General features: G+C 54.0%; 6 protein-coding genes across 6 annotated transcripts; 2 read left to right on the top strand and 4 right to left on the bottom strand.

The window, feature by feature from the left end:
- Positions 1–25: 25 nt before the first annotated feature.
- WHR41_00199 (uncharacterized protein) lies at positions 26–5,839 on the bottom strand (the record flags this gene model as incomplete). The annotated part of the gene is made up of 1 exon (XM_069368805.1): positions 26–5,839. One exon carries the CDS (start codon positions 5,837–5,839, stop codon positions 26–28), a length of 5,814 nt encoding a protein of 1,937 aa, XP_069233958.1.
- A 260-nt stretch (positions 5,840–6,099) lies between these two features.
- On the top strand, positions 6,100–8,890 carry WHR41_00198 (uncharacterized protein). The gene is made up of 6 exons (XM_069368804.1): positions 6,100–6,323; positions 6,373–6,499; positions 6,589–6,713; positions 6,769–7,049; positions 7,098–8,422; positions 8,487–8,890. Exons 1-6 carry the CDS (start codon positions 6,301–6,303, stop codon positions 8,652–8,654), a joined length of 2,049 nt encoding a protein of 682 aa, XP_069233957.1. The 5' UTR covers positions 6,100–6,300; the 3' UTR covers positions 8,655–8,890.
- Positions 8,891–10,580: 1,690 nt separating this feature from the next.
- On the bottom strand, positions 10,581–12,266 carry WHR41_00197 (uncharacterized protein; the record flags this gene model as incomplete). The annotated part of the gene is made up of 1 exon (XM_069368803.1): positions 10,581–12,266. The coding sequence occupies one exon, from the start codon at positions 12,264–12,266 to the stop codon at positions 10,581–10,583; it is 1,686 nt and encodes a 561-aa protein (XP_069233952.1).
- Positions 12,267–14,156: 1,890 nt separating this feature from the next.
- On the bottom strand, positions 14,157–16,248 carry WHR41_00196 (uncharacterized protein; the record flags this gene model as incomplete). The annotated part of the gene is made up of 4 exons (XM_069368802.1): positions 15,960–16,248; positions 15,751–15,907; positions 15,471–15,679; positions 14,157–15,418 (listed from the first exon to the last, which is right to left on the bottom strand). The coding sequence occupies exons 1-4, from the start codon at positions 16,027–16,029 to the stop codon at positions 14,157–14,159; spliced, it is 1,698 nt and encodes a 565-aa protein (XP_069233951.1). The 5' UTR covers positions 16,030–16,248.
- A 1,713-nt stretch (positions 16,249–17,961) lies between these two features.
- Positions 17,962–19,325, top strand: RPS16B (40S ribosomal protein uS9). Its single transcript, XM_069368801.1, has 3 exons — positions 17,962–18,229; positions 18,435–18,520; positions 18,626–19,325. Exons 1-3 carry the CDS (start codon positions 18,049–18,051, stop codon positions 18,788–18,790), a joined length of 432 nt encoding a protein of 143 aa, XP_069233950.1. The 5' UTR covers positions 17,962–18,048; the 3' UTR covers positions 18,791–19,325.
- WHR41_00194 (uncharacterized protein) lies at positions 19,276–20,235 on the bottom strand (the record flags this gene model as incomplete). Its single annotated transcript, XM_069368800.1, has 1 exon — positions 19,276–20,235. The coding sequence occupies one exon, from the start codon at positions 20,233–20,235 to the stop codon at positions 19,276–19,278; it is 960 nt and encodes a 319-aa protein (XP_069233949.1).
- Between the last annotated feature and the right edge of the window lie 313 nt (positions 20,236–20,548).

Genomic DNA, 20,548 nt, shown 5'->3' with positions numbered 1-20,548 from the left:
TACAAAAGGAACCTGAACCGCGCGATCAAGTACCATTAGTTTTGGCGTCCCCTGCGGTTTCATCCCCATCACCCGCATCAGCCTCGCCCATCTCCGCGTCTTCCTTCCTGTCCTCGGCAGTGTCATCACCATCCATCTCCATCTCACTCTCCTCACCCTCAACTTTGTCCCTGCCCGACAACCCAGGAAATAGCGGCCTGCTGGGCTCATCATCCTCATCATCAGCGTCATCCTCCTCCAGCTCGCTCAGCTCGCTCTCGTCATCGGCGCTGTCGTGTATACTCCCCGGCGCGCTTGTCTCGACTGACATGTCTCCCAGCGTCGGGCGCGAGGCGTTGATAACGACCTGCACCCTGCTCTCCGGCACCGGGCCCGTGACGCGCGACGCTGTCTGCGCTGGCGTCTTTGGGTAGCACGACTCCGCCGCGTTCCGGATCTCGCGGCGGCCCACGCCGACTTTGCGGCGGGCGGCGGGCGCGGAGCCTGCGGCGTCTAGTGTCGATTGCGTTTGGGCTTGAGGGATGGGCGTGGGCGCGGCGGGCGGCGTCTGTGCGGTGGCGCCGTCGACGTTCATTAGGTGCATAACACTCATCGTTGGGTTCCTGGCGGGTGGCGGAGGCTCTTGCGGTGCGGGAGCTGGGGGTGGCGCGTTGTGGGCGGCTTCTTCTTGCTTGACGCGTTTGTCTTCATCCAGCATGGTTTTGCCCACGGTGGAGAAGAGGTAGGCGTAGGCGTCGCCGGTAAGGTCGTCGATTGGGCCGGGCTTGACGAGCCCCTGGTTGATCTTCTTGAGCTCTTGCGACTCTCGCAAGACGTCCAGCGCGGCGTTCTCGCCGTTGTCTTGGGCTTGCATCCAGCGCTCCAGCGGCTCCTTGCGTTCGAGGAACTCATCGTGGAAGATACCACTGAAAGTCGACGTCTCGAGGCCCTCGGACAAGCTGGCGTGGTTTCGCAAAATGCGAAGGTAGGCGTTGGTGATGTCCTGCCAGACAGCAGTGTGCTCGAACAGCTCATGGTTGCGTCTGCGGACCCTCCTGGCTAGTTGCTCCAAATTCGTCCTGTCTTGCAGAGCCTCGAGGATCTTGACGAAGAACCGCGTGTATCGGGTCGTGTAGACGAAGTGACGACCGGGCCTCTCGGCATCTGGACGCCAGACTTGAAGAACCATGGTCTTCGTGAACATCTGCTGCGTCAGCTCGTATCTCGCGCCAGCTGGCCCGAGGAGTGCTTGGTCTTTGGCCTCATTCTCGCATTGACTCGGGATGAAGTCTTGCACCTGCGCAGGGAAGTCGTTGATGATTTGCGCGGTCCTGTATATCATGCGGTGATGCCAGTTTTGCTTGTCAGCCACGCGCAGGCGCTTCAATACCGTGAGGACGTAGTGAGGCCATTTTTCCCTCGAATCCGGGAAGGTTACTGGTTGGGCGTAAGGATTCTCATGTAGCAGCATGCCCGCCTGCTCAAGATCAATACTTCCTCGCATGTACATCTTGTGAACAAGGATCAGCAGCTTGTAATGGGGCTCCAAAGTAGGCTGAGATTTGTTGTCACGACTGTTGTTCTTGCCGGGTAGAAGCTCAATCGCACGCAAGAGATGCCGAAAGACAGCTGGCGCTCCTGGCGGCGTGTTATTGGGAGGAATCTTCTCCGCAGGCGTAGAATGCATCTTCCACAAGCACTTGGCGAGCATAAAATGCAACATCCAATTCTCCTGTCCATGGTTGAGTGTGCGCAACAGTAATGTCCTTGTCAACTTGAAGGCAGTGTACTCCCGCAGTGGCTTGAATGAGCTGCTGCGGACGACGCCAGTGAGGATACTCAAAAACCGCTCATTCTCGTCGACCGCGAATGCACGCATCGAAAGAGGCTCTCGAGAAGAGTTGTAAATACGCATAGCGAAGTCGTGGTACAGCTCGGCGATGTTGTCGGACGTATCAAAGTTCAGACTCGCTGATTGATGAGCGAGAGCAGTCGCCATTGCATAGCAATGTATGGCGGCACGCTGAAGCTGAACCAGAGACGACATCTCATTGTTCATCTTCTCTGCTGACCACATGACGCTCTCGTCGATTTTTGTGTCGTAGGCTTGCGCGAGTCTAAACCATGTTTGCCAGTTGTTCATGCTAAACTCCAGGTCTTGCATGAAAAAAGCGATAGCAATATCGACATCTTCTTGAGGCGTCCCGCCGGGCTTCTTCGTGGTGCGAAATCTCGTAAGCGCGATGTGTCCCATTAGGAAATACCATCCTTTCGAAGCGAGGACTGCGTCACTTTCAGGGATATCCTTCACCATCAGCTCGTCACCATCGCCGTTCAAGCACCGGAAGAGCTCTGTCGGCTTTATCGGAGATCGCAAGAAAGCACGATATACTTCCCTGTTACTCAAAATGTCTGCCGTGGGCTTCTTGCGGTTGAGTGCACCGTGAATTTTTTCAATCGCATCTTTCAGCGTATGCTTCACTAACTCCTTGATCGGCAGCTTGTCTGCCTGCAAGAGAAGAAGATCGACAGCTTGCAGAGCAACGCCTTTGTCGAGGAAGGCATCATGCGTGCAGCGGTGCTCAATTAACTCGTACGCAGGGTTCATGAAACAATTCAGCCCGTAGAGATCATACAAGACCTGCGCTTGCTCTTGGTCATAGCCGTCCACATGGGTCATCTGGAAGAACTCATCCTTGAGCATGCGCACGAACTTGCGATTCAAGCCGTCGCAAATACCTCGAAGGCCGAGGTTGCGATGCAGGCACCGCAGGAAGTCGAAGCGGTCCTCGACCGGTGTCGGAAACAGAGTATTGTTCTGCTCAATGGCCTCCTTGAGTAATCCGTAAAGAATCATCCAGATCTGAATTTGCATTTCATGGACCGCCTTTGTAACCAGAGTGAAAGAGGGAACGACAAGGTCCTTTGCGCCAGTCGGAGCTTTCGTCTGGCCAATCTGAATAGAATCTTCAAAGACATTAAAGACTTGGAGGATTTGTAGTATTTCACCCAAGAGCGTGATGGCATTTGGCAAGCCCTCTTCATCCAAGCAGTCCCAAACATCTGTTGAGCTTTCGCCAAGTGAAAAGACCTTGGCGATCATCACATGAAGCATGCGTAGGCTCTTCAGGACCAGGACTTGTCGCTCTTCTTGCTCAAGATCCAGAAATTCAGAAGTTTTGATCTCGTTCAGCACCATACTCATCATCCGGAAGTGACAGGCTGCTACCATTGGCTTGTAATCGATGGATGCATATGCCTCTCGCAAACGCTGCCAAAGCATAAGTTTGACTGATATGCTGCTGCCATCCAGGAAGTCTACTAAGTCTTGGGGCACAGATTGCTGTGGTGGCTCGTCATCTTCGCCTCTTGCGTCCATTTGCGTTTGACGTGCACTGACGGCTTCCAATAGCGGCTCAAGGTTCTCGATCGTAGCTGCTGGGTCTTTCAATTCATTTTCAGTAACCTTAGCAAAGAAGTCTTTGGTCGTGAGCTCCGAAAGCTTGCGATCCATAGCTGCGATCGAAAGTTCTGGCATGATCGCATTATTCGGTAGAAAGATGGCCACGTCTCCTGCCTCAAGCAAGACCTGCCGTAGATCTTGCATGCATTCCAACGCATAGTCTTGGTCAATATCGGCAGATGCTCCCACGTGCAAGGTAGTAGCCCACAAGAAGCGAAGGTTGAGCGGATCCGATGGCTCATGCTCACCTAAGAAGGTAACTCTAGCCTGCATCGCTTCCCGAGTCAATTCGGACCATCTCTGTAGCCTATCTCCCTGGAGCGTCACGGTTTCCACGTCCACGCCGCTGTTAGGTTCCCTTATCAGGCAATAGATGTCGAGGTGGAGCTCGAAAATTGTAAGAAGCGCCTCAGAAAGCTCCGCGCTGTAACGCGAAGTCAGCTCGTTCGCCTTCGGCTGCTGCAGGGTCTCAAGTTCTGCAGAAGCAGTTTCAAAAACCTTCCCATCGAAATTGACCAGTAGCCGAACGATGATGGTCTTCAAAGCTTCTGGCCACGAGTACGCTGTGTACGCGCTTGACTCGGCAGCCTCGGGCGAAGTCATGGCTTTCACGAATGCATAGGCGACCTCAGCCACCGACATCCAATCTTCGTTCACTCGTTGAAGGAAGTCATGCAACTTGTCGTTGGGCAAGGGATCGGGTTTCATTGATGATCTCAAGGACGCAGAGCCACCCAGCGAGCCTGTTGGCCCCGTAACAGCTGACGAATGACCGATATCCATGTTCTCTCCTCCTACGAGAAGCAAGTGTGCGTGCCTGTCAGAGTATTCGTTGAAGAAGCGAGAAATATCCGCCCGCGCAAGCTTGAGAGCCCTTTTTGGCATGCTGGTCGACTCGTCTTCACTGGCTGTCTCGCTGCCGGGCTCGAGCTCTAGTCGCACGTTTTTTCCGGCCTCGAAGCCAAGAATTCCGATTTTCTCGAAGAACACACCCACTGTCTCATACAGCCAGTCGTCCGCAGCTTTACGCTCGTTCAGCTGCTGCTCGTATTCCCACTGAATGTTTGCATCGATTGTGGATTGTTTACTGTCCGTGAGCTCAAGTAATGATTCTCGACCGCGGGTCCGTCGGCTCTTGGTTCGGCTCTCATCGGCTCCGTCAACAAGGCCTGCCGCATCGCCAGAACGCTTTCGTGTTGGAAGCAAAATCACGGGCGGCTCACTCATATCAACATCCGTGCCGTCGTTCGGTCGCGAAATGGCGCGCATCTCACTGTCTGCGTCCGCGATATTTGGTTGCACCGTTGGAAAGCCGTTGTCCAGACCCGGAAATTGTTCGTCGAGGGATTTTGGCATAGACCAAGATGTTTTGGTAGGAGATTGTTGAACTGCAGCGGCGACAGGCACATCCTCCAGAACGGACTGCTCGGCTGGCACGAGTTCATGGGAAAGGTCGAACGAGATTGCCGAAAGGGGCACCAGGCTGTACTGATTTGTAGCATTGTGGCGAAGCAGCGCATCGCCTAGATCAACCCAGTTTTTCGGTGCTTGCACGACAGCTCTTTGCTGCTGTGGCACAAAGGTGGAGGGTTTGCTGTCCGTGAGAAGGCTCCTCTTTCTCGATATGATATTGTTGTACGGATCCAAGCGTTGTTTCAGCAGACGCGACAGCAATTTGCGATTGCTCGCTGGAAGGGGCGCCTGCAGAATGGAAAGCTGGTCGTCGAGTGTAGCAATCAAATCACGCAATTGCTCGCCTGCCAATCCATCCTCCAACCCAGGCAGAGTCATGAGGCTGCTCAGCCCTTCCTCGTCACCATCGAGGACCGCCTCGAGACAGAACCTGGCAACTCGATGGCTGTTCAGCAATTCGCCGACCGTAGCAGTCCGTCGCCACAGGTCAAGATCAGTGGCGTCCTTATCGAGAGCATCCACGAAGTGGTCCAGCGCAGCAGTCGCATCCGCAAGAATCTGCCGCAGATGTACATCCAGGGTGTCAATTTTCGCGGCAAGCGCCTCAAGCCTGAATTGAGCATAATTCTTGTGCGATAAATGCAGGAGCTGAGGCAACGTGCTGTTGTTCGTTTCCAGGTTTGTAGTCGAATAGCCTGTGGATACTGTGGCATCGAGCCAATCATTTTCAGCTTCCACCTGCGGTCCATAGAGTTCGATGCGGCGAAGTTCTGCCTGTGATTCAGGATACTGGAAGATCTCAGACTCAAAGAGCTCTCGGTAAGCTTCCGCGGCCTTGTCGAAGGAAGACGGGCCCTCAGAGTGGTATTTGAGCGCAGTTTGGTAGAGCTTGAGGGTTTCCTCAATTTGAATCTCCTTGGTGTCGTCGACCTCGATATCTGATTCGTCGTCAGACTCGATATTCAGGGCCTTGAACCCAGACATGGTGGGAGTGCTGTGTCGTCCAAAGGCGATTCTCTCAGTTGGAGAGCGCTTATCTCATTTCGATGGCCTTCAGGATGGGTAACACGGCGTGGCGTTGTCAGATTCCAGTGTTCAATTTACGATTGGCTTTCGCGAGAGGTGTCGCGCGTGCAGCGGCCGTGTTCACGGGACGCGCGCGCGCTCATTCAGTGACGAGGTGCGCTCGGACCAAACTCGGCTTGTGACTGGCGACCAACCCGCCAGCTGGTCCAAGACATTGGGACGACTTGAGATTACCAGCTAGAGGGGTGACGTCCGCATATACGCGTGTCGCAGAACTCATTTGCGTGCTCCTCAGTCCTTCTTTCACTACCGATACCCATTGCTGCATAACCACTGCGCTGCGGCCATCCTTACGCCGGCCGCCATAACGACAGCTAAGGGGAAGCTCCAATTCAATTGCGCCGTGCTTGTTGACGATCATGCCTTCAACCGCGGTTCCTGAGTGAGTAGTCCAGCTGCCATAGAGTATCTCCCACTGACCGAGATTTCAGATTGTTCGAAGACGATGCGCATTCAGTAGTTGAGATCAGAACCGACAGCCTTCCAACACTCCGCGAACTTGGTCCGCCGGACCTCGTCCACCTTGTCAAGCAACCGATTAAATCAACGACGAAACAGGTAAATCAACTTCCGCAAGAGCAAGGATGAATGTCTAGCGGTCATTGAAAAGAGCGATTGGAAGAAGCGTATACTAAGTTCTTGTGAAGGTAGGGGTGTATCACCATGTCACAGGCATCGATGCCTCTTCGTCGGCAAGCTTGGCCGCCTACATCAACACCTTGACCTATTCGCCCAACGACAAGCTGAACAAGGTCACGTCTGGTATCTACTGGTAAGGGATTCGCAAGAGCACATACTATGGCGAGGTTTTTTCTGACCCGCTACAGCTGCTACAATGCTTTCTCGAGGGTCGACATGCGGGTACAGGTCCAGATCCCAGGCACTGTGGAGAGTTACTGCGTAGATGAGCGGGGCAACAAGATGGAGGCTACCGAGGATCATTGGTTAGAGACTTATCTCTGCAGTGTGCTTCGTGCATACTCGTATGCAGACAATGGCTCTGGTGACACCATCAAGCGGATAATTGGCGTGAGGCGTTTCAACCCAATTACTAGCACGGATCAAGAGCAGCGATTTTTGGACGCAGCAGAGCGGCTGTTCTTCAGCGGTAGGCCTGCTTGATATTCCTGTTCAGACCAGAACTAACGTGAAGAAGGTTGGCAACTTGGCTCCGATCCCGAGATCCAGGTCCCTAACCTGGTCTCGAATCATCTGACTTCTGGCATACTCACTTATATCAAGATCTCTGGACGGTTTGCATCTGGCATCAATCTCTTCGAGAAGCTGCGAGCGAGAGATCCGGAGATTTCGTCCCTCCTTGCCCGTGTGTACATTGCTGGGGATGAGGAGGTGAAGGCTGTGCGACTACTGCACGACGCTGTTCAAGAACTTCCAATGGACTATTCGTTGCTTGACTGCCAGGCCGACTTTTGCAACAAAAAGAGCAGGAGTGATCTCGCGCTTGACATTGCCAAGCGTGCCGTGATAGCAGCACCCAGCGAATTCAACACATGGGCTAGACTTGCAGAGGTCTACGTCGTACAGGAGCAGTGGGAGCTTGCACTTCTGACATTGAACTCATGTCCCATGTTCACATACCAGGATAAGGACGCACCCAGGCTCCCCGAGCCTTCGAGGGTGTCACTCCCTTTGGCACCTGAGACCCTTTGCGACGAGATCGATGATGCCGGAGCCGCCCCAGAAGTAGACATGGTGCATCCAACACTGAGAAGGCTGGCGGCCGGCAACTACAAGGGTACATTCCACAAAGCATACATGCTTCTCACTCAGATTACAAAGAAAATTGGATGGGATCAGCTGCTTAAGACCAGAAGTCAGGTCTTCGTCATGGAGGAAGAGTATAGGGCAGAGAAGCAAACCGCTGCTCCTGTCGAGAAGAATCGCAATGCGAGCACCACCGCGCTCCGTGGCGATGACACGCCTCAACCAAACGGCCACGGCGAGCCCGAAGCAGCATCCGAAACTACTGATGAGCCGCACGACGACGGCGAGCCTTCTGCTGCTGATTCTCACCTTGATCCTGACGTCTCCAAACCTGACACAACCATCACCGTCCGTTCAGCTACCGAGACCCCGCAACCTCCGACCGATCCGTCCCACCAGGACTACACACAATTCCAACACAAGCGCTTGTGTGAGCGCTGGCTTGACAATCTCTTCATGGTGCTTTACGAAGACTTGCGCATCTACACCATCTGGCGCACCGAAGCCGCCCAGTATCGCCAGCAGCAGCTCGCGTACAAGAAGAACGCCGAGGAGTGGGAAATTCTGGGTGACCTCGCCGAGCGCCTTCATCATCCCGATGAAGCCGTGGAAGCTTGGCAGGCCTGCCTCAGCATGAGATTCAGCCCCAAGGCTATGCGTGGAGTGTTGGGTCTTTACGAGAAGCACGGCGACCACAGGGGAATGCTGGGTGCATTGATCAGGTTGGTCGCTTGGCAGTACCGATGGTACTCGGAGGTAAGCAATGATTTATTCTCACCCCTTTCTGTTCTTTTCTTGTACTAGGACTGACATACATTAGTTCTCGCCCGATCTGCTCTATGCGATTCGCAAGCTCATTGAGGAAGAAGGCGCGGTCAAGGTCCGCAGCATTATTCAGGCCACGAGCCTACCTCAGCACATTCTTGACCTGACGCACCAATATGCGGCGCTATGCGCTGCGTTCAAGAGCGATGGCACCGAGGGTTGAACATATTACAACGCCACCGCTGCCAATGATTATCGGCGGGACCACCAGCCCGCACCACGCTCCTGGCGAACACGTTCCGTCCATCAGTATCCTGCAAGGGCGAACCAATTCTTCAGTAAACAGCTTTTTTGCGGGTTTCAAGAGCCACACTGTCTGTCTAAACCACGCATCATACCCACTTCGTCATTCCAAACGTTCAATGAAATCAAGGTCCTCTCAGGCCGCATCGAGACAAACGCTCAACTCCATTTCCCGTATGTCCATCACTGTCATCATATCCTAGAATCTCATGCCTTAGGACCCTTTACGTGTGGGAACCTACACTCGCCTGGATTCATTCCGCCAGCGTTGAAGCAGTCGAGACATAGACCCCAAAGCATCTCCCGATGCGTCTTGCGAACCACATTCAGCGACGTCGCAAACATCTTGACCAGCGGTATGCAGAAATCGCACTTGTCGCAATCGTCGTAGTCAGGCACTCGAAATTCTTCGATTATCTCGACCACCTGGTCCGCAGTCTTCGCGCTGAACGCCGTCGGCGGCCAGAGCTTCGCGTCCCGCAGAGCGCCCAAGTAGATCGGCGCGGCTTGTGAGTCCACGGCGCAGACGACGGCGGGGTTGTCCGGCAGGTTGTCGCCCGGTTCGGGCTCGGTCTCTGGCTCGCAATCGATATAGTGATGCGATTCCTTGCCGAGCGCTACGGCACATGGCTCGACGACAAGGTCCAGGTGAAGTCGCAGGGTAGCTGAGACCTCCTTTTGACGCTGGTAGATCACCGTCTCTATGCGCCGGGCACTTGGATGGTCGAGACCTGTGGCCGCTAGAGCTGCCGATGTAGCTGCTGTGAGCACCTTGTCGCTGAAAGTGAAAGAGCGCACGTAGCGGCTGGTGAACCGGGCGAAGTACATTGCTTCATTGCACATCCAAGCGGCGTGGATTGCCTTCATTGTCTCTTCGGGGCTTTTGGTTGGGGAGAGCTCGGTCTCGGTGAAGATCCGGTCGAACCATGGCGTGGTCGAGCTGGAGATGGCTTGTGAGCAATGGATACTCCTAGCCACCCTACCGAGACGAACGAGTTTGTCCAACGGTAGGTAGACGGGAATGGCGTGATAGCGGAAGTGAAGGATGTTCAGTAGGAGCAAAAGGGTCTCTCCGTCTTCCTCCTTCAGGCATATGATCCTCGCTGTGTTGATCTTTGTTGGCGTCGTCGCCGCGGTTGGAGAGTAGGTGGCAGTCGAGTCTCTCGTCGGTTGTTGTGGTTTCGGTGCTGGCGCGACTGCGGTCTTCCAAAGGCTGGAGGCCATGGACAAGACTTCCGAGGAACATCGCAGTCCAATCCTGTTTGTCTGTCAACGATATGCAAAACCCGAAGCGAGCTTTGATCAAAACGCACGTTTGTTCTTCGCCTTGTTCCCTGCCTATGACAATCAAGACGTCGCCGTTCTCAGCCACCTCACGAATATTCTCGGGCTTGATTTTCAGTGAGGTTTCGGGACTCGGTGTCGAAGGTGTGCCGCAATGTCTTTTGGCATCGCGTTCCTCCGTCGTCTCCATAGCGCTCTTCGGTTCAGGTGTAGGCGGCATTGTTAATGAGTGTGGTCTTTTCAGCATAGGCGAAGGAATGGAAACGCTCGTGGTTTAGGCGTCAAGAAGTGAAGCTGAAGCTAGTGAATGCACCCAATTCATTTGGGTGACTTGAGCTCGCCACGATCATCTTCCAAGCAGTCACGCGTTCCGGGTCGCTCCTGCCTTCCCGTCGTCCTTTTCACGGGAACTTGGGGCGCCTCACACAATGGTGATTTGATTCTTCGATCGATGTGAACATGCTTGATTTCAACTTGATCTTTCACTCCATCCTACATCTAAACGGGTATCTAACACATTGAAGTTACATTACATTCATGCCCGTTGAGGGTCTTTTCAGTTCTACAATTCCTCCTTCTCGTCAGTCGCCTGCGACATCTTCGTCGTCTCCGCCGCCGCCTCGGCCTTGACAGCTTCGTGCTTCGCCTCGGCCCTATCCACCCAGCCATCTCCTCTCATAACTCCCACGGCCTTCCTAACAGCAGAGCCCTTGACCGCCGAAGGCCTGCCCTCGTAAACCACGTTCAAAAGCGCCAAACTCGCCACAAAAACAAGCACGTCTCCATCCTTGACACCCTTCCACCACCCTCTCTTCCTCCCAACCTTCCAAAGGCTGTCGATCGACAGCCGCAGACTGTACAAGAAGTTGCCGCGCTCGCCGTTCCTGGCCACGTAAGCCCACAGACCGCCGAGGAAGCCGCCGAGGAACCAGCGCTGAGTGGGGAGCATTGCGCGCGGCAGGTAGTTGTTGAACAGGCAGATGGAGCCCCACGACGTGCCGATTGCGCCGGTGATGAAAACGCTCATGCGTAGGATGCGAGCTGCTAGGCGGTTGAGGAACGGCATGGGGTCTTTGAGGAGCGATTTATAAACCAGCATGGCGAAGGCACCGTAGATGAGAGTGAAAAAGCGGGCTACTGAAGGGAAAGACCGGAGGAAGTACTTCAGATATGTGCGGCTGCAGCTTGGATCCTTTGGGTGGAGCACGGCACAACTTGTGTGCGTGAGGAGCGGGTGTGCCGAGGCAGTCAAAGGACCGACTTTTGTAAGGGTAGGCGGGAGAGTTTCCTTCTTGCCTGGGAAGAGGATGGGTGAGATGAACGCTGGCCACTTCAATTTGCTTAGACCAGCAAGGGCATCGACAATGTCGAAGGTAGCGGGCCATGGCTTGTTGGGAGGATAGTCTGCGGGCCTTGTTTGAATATACTCGGGGCTCTGTCGCAAGATGAATCGGCCATAGCTCTCGGGAAAGCAGTCCCGGTCCAGGACAAAAGCATGCAGGAGCTGGCCACACGCGAATGGCATGATCAGCCAGCTACCGAACCACGACGGCTTGCCATTAGGCCAGATGTATCCAGACTCGGAGAGGGCGTTGTATCCGAACTCAAGGCTTCGCGAGAATGTATAGATGGCTACGGTGATCCTCAGCTGGTCGGCAGGGCTTACTCCAAGGCATAGGCCTGCCAATGACGAGCCAACGGCAGGTGTGTATTTAGACGTGAGAAGACGTGCCAGTGTCGGGTTGCGGTTCCGCCAGGGCTCAGCAGACCCCTCCAAAAGCGATGCGCGAAGACGCCGGAAGAAGCGAGTGAGCAGGCGATGGAACAGCAGTATAGTGGAAAGAGATAGCGCGATTCGGCCGTTGGGATGGCCATAGACAACAGCTTTCGACTTGGATTGTGTTCCTCCTCTTCGATTCGCAATATGGCGCGATATGACTTCCCATCCCTTCAACCCGGTGTACGCGGCGACGAAGACCCGCAACGCGGCGCGAAAACTCGCGACATTGTAGTCGCCCGTCTCACTAGCGCTTTTGATGATTCTTTCGTACCGTGGTGGGTTCGGCGTCCTTTTCTGCACTCTCTCCGGTGCACGTGATATTAGGTATTGGTGGAGCAATTCATATTCCCGCGGGCTGATAGTGTAGCGCAACGCGGTGCGCGTGATCGGGTCGATGGGGCGCTTCGAAGCGCCGGTCGATCCAGATGAGGAACGACTATCGTCGCTGGCAGGCCGTGGCGGACCCATCTTGATGAAAATCCAGTATTAGATGTAACGACACCTCACATGTTGTACAGCGCGTGGGACGAAGGATCGGGTGTTAGGAGGCTGGTGTTTGTTGTGCGCTTGAGGAAGTCCGAGCAAATGAGCCGAGGCAAATCGGCCGCTCATCATCGGAGGCGGATTTCATGTGACGCGGTTGAACGTCTGCTTGAGGCTGAGTGCATGGACATTTTGTAACCGTGCTTCTGCTGGCTCGGACTGATAATTCATTTCGTTGATTGGAAAAATGACAGGACTGTATTATGTGTTGTATAGATATTGAATTACCAGCGTCTCTCTCAAGGTCAAACGGTCCAACCGATCCAGTTCTCGAATGATCACACGCTCTGAGAACAATTGATGCCCATATACGCACGATCACGATGAAGCAGGATTAAAAGGGTTTTGGTGCATTTGGTTTCTTACTGATTCTCTGAAATGAAAGTGACTGAATGGGGCAGGGTGTAGAATCTTACTGAACTGCATCGTCAAGCAGGCCATGAGCCTTCGGAATGAAGATGCTCGTAGCTCTCAGATGATGTGAATGTCCGCTTTCAAGAAGAATTGTCCAGAGAGACTGTGGTTCCGCTTGTACTCAAGGTATCTGATATGGTACCACTTGGCAAGCCAGTCCGCAAGGTCTCCCATGGTCGTGTGCTCATCTGCTTCGAACACCGTGTCACTCGGACCGCCATCGCGCCTAATAACGAGACGGATGTGCCTGAACTCGAGCTTCGCCGGTACTCTGGTGATTTTCAGTCTCCTCCAAGACCCAGCCAAGCGAGGCTCCAGCCTCTTCTCCACGGCGCCGTACTTGAGAGTCGAAGATGAGACGTAGAGCCCGGAGTCGTCGGTGCCCAGGTTGAAGTCGAAGTGGCGGAATGGGAGCAACTCCAGGGCGGCATCGAAAGATCTACCCGCTCCTTCCTGAGCTAATATTCCCGAGTGCCTGCTCAGTCCGCGCACGAAGATATGCGAAGATGTCCGTATCGGTCCAGTAATAGGGTTGGTCAGAGTGTTCATGAAGTGCTTCAGCTCCCGCGGGTTGGCGGGTATCTTCGTGGCGCCCACCGAGCTGTAGTCCACGAACATCTTGATTCGAAGAAGCGGAGATCCCTCGGTCACGTCCTGGAACTTCTTGTTGACACGCTGCAGGACGAAGAGCTTCTGCATGCGAACATTCTCCGTGAGCAGGATCATTTCCAGCAGCTCGGTTGTGTTGAATACCGTGGAAACCGCAGACCGAGCCATTGTGTGCGCTTGTCTCGGTCAATCTAGTTTGAGTAAGACGCAATAATGTGAGCACTTGCGTTCGTCAGTTTGTGGCGCAAGTCGAGGACGGGGTTGCCGCTGTCTCAGAGATGATGATGTTCAGTGATGAGGGATCGGAGAATCTTTGATCGAACGAAATTCGACTTGTGATAAGCGCGTGAGCAAAGTGAATGAGTTCCACCAGTGAGCCGCTGCCGAGTGAAGAAGACGCAACAAAGTATGGCCATGTGAAAGACCGATGATGTTCTAGACACCTTGACCTCACCTTACTCCTGCCCTTGCCTACTTCGTAAAGCCGACGCTAATGATTGCTCTCTTCACTTCACAAGTCTGGAGTTTGAACCGCGCATCTACGAAAGATGACCAAATAGAGATTGTACAGCTTGTATATGCTCTATGAACGTGTCAGTATCGCCAAAACCATTCATTCTATTCCCCCCCAACGCCAAAGAGGGTACGCATTCTATGCCGTGTGCTGTATGCCATGCCCGCCAAATCCTTCAATCCGTAATCAAAGTCCCAACCAATCGCTTCTAACACTAATCCAGACGCCCGTTCAAACCCAGAACCAAACTCAAAAGTAAGGAAATAGCTTCTTCTCAATCAGTGAATGGCAGATCGGGTTGGCCTCAGTGGAGTCCTCTCGTCAGTGTCATCGTTGCCACGTTCTTCGCCAACATGGATGTGAACGATTGAGTGGCGGGTTTGTCGGTGTCGGTGCTCATTCTCCATGAATTGAAAAGGCGCTGCCACATGAACCTCATGCTGAGGTCCAGTCTTCCGTTGGTTGATGAAAAAAGCCTGCACAGCTCCGGCGAGGGCGACGACGGTACTAGCCCACCAAGCCAGCGCGGTAAGATCAATCTGAATGCCAACACCATACAGGAAACCAGCGATAGGCGCAGCCATAGTGCGGCAAGCAGCACCTGTAGAAGCAGCAAGCCCGTTGATCTTGCCAAGACAATTAGGTGCAGGCGAGGCTTCTTTGATGAGAATCAGAAGGATCGGGTAGGCCACGATTGAGGTCAGATTGCGGACTGCCAGGCAGGCATAAATACCTGGGTACAGCAGATTTTGCGGCAGATAGACCAGCCAAGGAACGATGAAGTAGGCGACCGGATGCGCCACGGTGACCACGATAAAGGTGCGCCAGATTCCGAGGTAGCTCGCCATGAGAGGGAAAACGACTGCTTGAATGAAGAGCGCAATAAGGCCTTGCACCGTCATGATGACACCGACGTCTTTCGTACTCAGGCCGAGGCCACCAGCGAGCGAGCCTGGTGTGAAACTGTTGTCTAGCATATGCGTCCCATCAGGCGGCACACGCTCGTCTTGGAAGAAAATGGGAAGAAGGTGGTCGTAGGTCATGCTGTGGTACGTGAAAATCCCCAAAGCAACAGTAAGCAGGATGACTCGCTTGGTGAAAGTCTTCCCACTGGCATCAGAGTCCCTGCTCGTGCCGTCTGCCGTAACATTCCAGTCTTCCTCGACAGCTGACTCTTCGATATGGTTGAAGGTGCCGTAGCTCTCATGTTCGATGTTGGCGCCAGCGCCGGTGGAAGTTGGCTGTGCAGGGAAAAGCGGTCTACCAGTGGACATACTTGGCCTATGCGGAACATCGGGGGCCCGAGGTGGTTGCTTGTCCGGATGGGTTTCCGCCATGAATATCCACGCTGCAATAATTGAGGTGACCATCAACGCTGAGCATATCAGGTTCGGCAGGAGGTAAGGAAACTTCGCAAAAATGCCGTTTGGCGAGAAATGGCCAGGGAAATTCTTCGCTGGCTCAGAAAACAGACCACCAATGGAAGGCCCTATGATTGTGCCCACAGACCATACGAAGGGCATGACAGCGTATGCCTTGGCTTGGAGACGTCAGCAACAGCATGGCTACGAGAAGCTTGGAACGGTACTTACGCTCATGCTCTGGGTTTGTGATCATCTCACCAACCATGGTCTGAATGACTCCGACATTGCCGTTCAAAGCTCCGCCAAGTGCTCGACCTAGAAGTGCAATCCAGAAATTGGTGCTCAAGCCGACCGACAGAAGAGAGAAGATGGTGCCACAGCATCCCATCAGCACTACTGGCTTCCTTCCTAGCCTATCTGACAGCGCACCCCAGAACCTGTGATGGGAATTAATCTCCGCTGAGATATGGGAGAACATACAAAAGGGCTCAAATGTAGTCCAACATACACACTGGTGCAAGCCTCCGCCAAAGCGAAGGCCGCGATGAGAATGCCCGCGTAGAAAGAAGCATTACTCCTGTCGCCGATCTCGAAGTGCAGTACGAGCTTCCAGGCGTATGGAAAAATTGAGGTGATGGCGATAGGTTCAGCGACACGAACGAGTGCTGTAGGGCGGTGTCAACAGTCGTTACAAACGGGGAAAAGGTGTGAACTGACCTAGCAGAAATAGCTGCGCAGCTGGAAACTTGTCTGGGTCTCGAGGGGATCCTTCTCGCGTAAGTACCATATCCGCTTAGTCCTGGCTCAATCTTACGATGCTCCCGGCCAAGCAAACCGTAGACTTCCGTCGCTATCGGAGTGGTTGCGGAGAAAGCGAAGTGGTGGCGAGAAGAATGTGCAAGGCTTTAGAAATGGATTTTCAATAACTTGGTGGATGTTTAGAAACGCTTTGAGTGATCAACAGCAGTTTTGGGAATGACAGGCAGGAAGCGCCTGGAATGAAGTTGGAAGCGCGACAGCGAGTGCGGAGAAGAAGATAAGGTAGCGGTCGCGTTGGAAGGCGGAGGGTGGCACATGGCGGCTTTCATCAAATGGGAGTTGGAGCCGCTCGCCGATCGCTCGGGAAGTGACCTGGAAATTTCACTTGTCTCTTGCATGTCTTTTTCCACCGTGATGAATCAACAGCGACCTCCTTCCGTGAGATGTACATTGTTGTGCTATTTGAGAAATGGTCAACGAGTGCATAGACTGCCTGCCTAATCGTGTTCACTTCCGTGACACTCGCTCCCAGATGTCTCGCTAGTAGCCATGCCGACATCAGCCAAAGGACGCTATCGCCACACCATCCCCACGAAAGCGGCCAGACATTGAGAGCGGCCCCCCACGGCCCGTCGGCACCGGTTCGCTAGCGTCTGCCCTGCGTCATGCTGATGGAGGATAAATGCCGGGTGTGTTGTTGTCTCCAGACGTTTTCTCGGAAAATGGCCGTGTTGTGTATTGTAAGTTACAATGAGATCCTTAGGTGATCCATCTTCACGCGATCGCATGTCAATGACCTCTCGGACATCTGGAGTGGCGTGGCTGCTTGGACGCCAGAATGCCGGACAGACACTCATCAAAGTCGAGGCCTTTGCCAAGCGAGCTGGGTCTGGTCACCTGGGCTCGTACATCAAACATCTTACCGCAAGAAATTGTGGTACAACTTTTTGCTGGAGATGGAAGCCCTAGCGTGGTTTCTTTCACATCCCGCGTATTGCTCCCACGTATTGCTCGAAAGTGAGATAGGAGCTAGAGGTCGAGTTCTGCAATTCGCAATGAGTATCATAGTGTGACGACCTTCTAGAGAAACCCAGTTGGCACAGCGTTTTTGTAGGAATCACATCTATTGATAGCGACTAGAGTGTCAAGATCGGATACTGTGTTCAAGTCGATTACCTGGCGTCATCAGTCTTGGATACTGACAAGATATACACAGTTGTCAACCGTCTACGACGTTCGTGCGCGCGCTACATTGGATGTAAAGATGATTGGTTGCAGTCGCTAAAGTAACAACAAGAACAAAACCCCACTGCACTACAAATACATTGATCTCCCCAGTATCGCGATTGGCAATTTTGCTATACCGCAAGTGCGTCCCAGTAAGCTCGCAAATCTGACGAGACAGCCCCAGTCAGTTAGAGCGGTCTTCCATTTTCCGCCAGTGGCGTACGAAATACAGCACCGAGCCCTACAATAGGTGATAGCCCAATCACTAGACTTATCCAGTATCTTTGTATGCCCAGTCTGCGTCAAGCAGACCAGCTATGTTGCCAATGCGACGGATGAGATCATCTCTGAGAATCATCGTGGTGATGCCACAGCTATGCTGAGATGCCGGACAAGTGCACAGTTGGTTGCATAAACCCGATTTCCATCTCCTGCGGGATTCCTGTGTGACGAAACTGTTGATCAACGTTTGCGTGCAAGTTGCATGCTGCTTCAGTCCAGCACATTGACGATTCATATCATGTCCTCAACTGCCGTACAAAGCGTCCGGGATGATCTAAAGTTTTCTTATCGACAACGGAAAAGCGAGCGTAAGCTGCCGTGGAGCGCAAAGTCGATAAGAACGGAAAGTCAAGCGACACTTTTGGGCGCGCTTCGCCCGCGGCAATTCCCGCCCACCGGGGCTTGGCGACGCTCGCACCGCGCAGAAATGGAATTAGCGAAAGCGCATCTCGACATCAGGACCAGCCGCCCAACGACGACCCCGCGAGATCGAACGACTGCCCCGACGCTTCTCCCCTTCTCACACACAACCGCAAGAATGGCGTCCGTTCAGTCCGTCCAGTGCTTCGGCAAGAAGAAGACCGCCACCGCCGTCGCGCACTGCAAGGCCGGCAAGGGCCTCATCAAGGTCAACGGCCAGCCTCTGAGCCTTGTTGAGCCCCAGGTCCTCCGCTTCAAGGTCTACGAGCCCGTCCTCCTCCTCGGTCTGGACAAGTTCGGTACGTTCGCCTGAAAGAAGGATGTGGGAAGGATCTGGAAATGTTTTGGAGGATTAGGTGGGGAGATGGGAATAGGGTGGAAGTAATGGAAAGACAAGAGATGGGATTACTGAAATGGAAGGTCGCAGCGCGAAAGGAATGGGAGGGGCCATTGTTGTCGGAGATTTTACGCAAGAGGACATTCGCTAACAAATTGCTGTAACAGCTGGCATTGACATCCGCGTCCGCGTCCGTGGTGGTGGTCACACCTCCCAGGTCTACGCCATCCGTCAGGCCATTGCCAAGGGCATTGTACGTCTACCCGAACCGATCTCGAAAATCTCGTCGCGACGAGCAAATTTCTTGCGAAACGCCCCTCGAAAAACGAACATGCACTAACCACACGCCCACCTACAGATCGCCTACTACCAGAAGTACGTCGACGAGCACAGCAAGAACCAGCTTAAGCAGGCCCTCGTCGCCTACGACCGCACCCTCCTCGTCGCCGACAACAGGCGGATGGAGCCCAAGAAGTTCGGCGGTCCCGGTGCCCGTGCGCGCTACCAGAAGTCTTACCGTTAAAGAGTGTATCTTCCGGTCACTGGCGCGGGGGAAGGAGTTTTCATGTCGCTTTTCTCTGGGCTGGATGCTGCTGCGATCGCGCATCCAGCAGGGCGCTGCTGCTGGGTTGTGTGGGGCTTTTCTCGCTCCCCGTCGCGGTCTTGAATTGAGTGCGGCGTGCTTTTAGACGAGCGGAGAAGACGGAAACGAGAAAAAGTACAAATCGGAAACATCAGCGTTCAGCCGAAAGGAAAGCGTCTCATGGATACACTTCGTTGTTGCAATTATCTCATATTCTCATGCCTGTCATGCCAGAAAAGCGACATTCCTGGATTTCCCTTTTACATGTCGCATTATCTCGTCAAGAGATCGTCTCCACAGTGTACTGAGCGAACAGCGCTCCAAAGTCCGTATAGAGCGTGCGCCAAACGCCGTCGCTAAAAGAGGCCCTACTAAAAAGTGAACTCACCTGCAAGCCAGGGAATCTTGCGTACCAACGCCCCTCATTACTCGCTTTCGTTTGCGACTTCCGATTCCGCAGGCCCTGGTCGTCCCCTCCCACCCGCGCTCCCACTCTGCCTGCCTCTTCTCGCTGCCTTCTCCCCCACATGCAATGGATTCTTCCATTCGCGCGAGCAACTGGGACAAACCTCCCTACCGCCTTGCGCGCGCCACATCTTGCCAACGCAGTGAGAGTGCAAGCGCGCCGGACACCGCAGCGTCGGATCCGGGCAACGCTGGCCTTGTGTGACAATCTCGCGGCACGCAGCGCATACTTTGATCTTTTCGTGTAAGTGCCCTTGATCCGAGTTGTCGGACTCGGCGTCTCGGTCGTTGTACGTGTCTAGTAGCCAGCCGCGGAGTTCCATCAGAGCGCGCGGGGACAGAGTGTAGAAGCCGTGTTGCGACTGCTCAAACCAGGACTCGGCAACAAGGAGCCGAAGGACCTTCTCTGCTTGCGCCATGGTCAGACTGGCATTGGCGGCCTGACTTTGAGTGTCGTCTGCGACGGCGCCGCTTTGTCGTCTCGCATCGGGTGCTTTCGCGAGATTGAGAGCCTGTTGACCGGAGACGGCCATGATTTCCGCGCGGCGGGTGTTGTTCGTTTCGAACATGCAGTCGAGCACACGCTTGACGAACGCAATCTCGTCGGCGGTATGCACGGTGGCCATTTGCGTCAAGGCATCGCTAGCCGTGTTCACGAGCGCGAAGACTTCGACACCTCGCGCGGACTGGTGCGCCGTGCTGCGGACTTCCATGTCGAAGGGCGAGAGCGCATTGTTGACGGCATGAATGTAGTGGTCGAAATCTGCACGTGTGATGTCGCCTTCTAAAACCGGGCGGGTGGGATCTTGCTGAGTCTGTATCAGGGCGATGAGGGGTTGTGCATCGGCGAACGTGAGTGTTGGGCGGGCGAGGAGAGCTTGTAGGAATGCCCGGTGAGTATTGTCGTAAGAGCCAGACATGGCTGGTAAAGAACGAGTCTTCAGCGCGCCGGGAGTCCGAGAGTGTTAGGGTGGATGCTATCAACGCCCTGTGGCAATCGGCGTGAAAGCACGCGTCTAGAAGACGCGTTTTCCTCGGCTACTTTATTGTAACCGGCAAAGCTGCCTTTACAGTGCTGGAGCTAGTACAATGACTAAATGGCAGACGACCGACGTGACAGTGTTCAGGTACTATTAACGGAAATGAAAAACCCTTGATAGCCTACTCTCAGACACCCAGTTGCGGCTGAGGCACCGCAGTTGCGATGGTTGCCAGATGCGGTCGTTCGCAGCC

The sequence above is a fragment of the Cladosporium halotolerans genome, assembly GCF_011745625.1.
Source record: "Cladosporium halotolerans strain TM138-S3 chromosome Unknown Sca1, whole genome shotgun sequence".
NCBI lineage: Eukaryota > Fungi > Ascomycota > Dothideomycetes > Cladosporiales > Cladosporiaceae > Cladosporium > Cladosporium halotolerans.
This window is presented reverse-complemented; position numbering and strand designations above follow the sequence as displayed.

Bases quoted from the DNA above. Each gene is read 5' to 3' on its own strand.
- WHR41_00198 (XM_069368804.1), top strand. From the start codon at position 6,301: ATGCCTTCAACCGCGGTTCCTGA. The intron at 6,324-6,372 runs GTGAGTAGTCCA...CCGAGATTTCAG, and splicing joins CCTTCAACCGCGGTTCCTGA to ATTGTTCGAAGACGATGCGC. The intron at 6,500-6,588 runs GTAAATCAACTT...GTTCTTGTGAAG, and splicing joins TTAAATCAACGACGAAACAG to GTAGGGGTGTATCACCATGT.
- RPS16B (XM_069368801.1), top strand. From the start codon at position 18,049: ATGGCGTCCGTTCAGTCCGTCCAGTGCTTCGGCAAGAAGAAGACCGCC. The intron at 18,230-18,434 runs GTACGTTCGCCT...TTGCTGTAACAG, and splicing joins CCTCGGTCTGGACAAGTTCG to CTGGCATTGACATCCGCGTC. The intron at 18,521-18,625 runs GTACGTCTACCC...GCCCACCTACAG, and splicing joins AGGCCATTGCCAAGGGCATT to ATCGCCTACTACCAGAAGTA.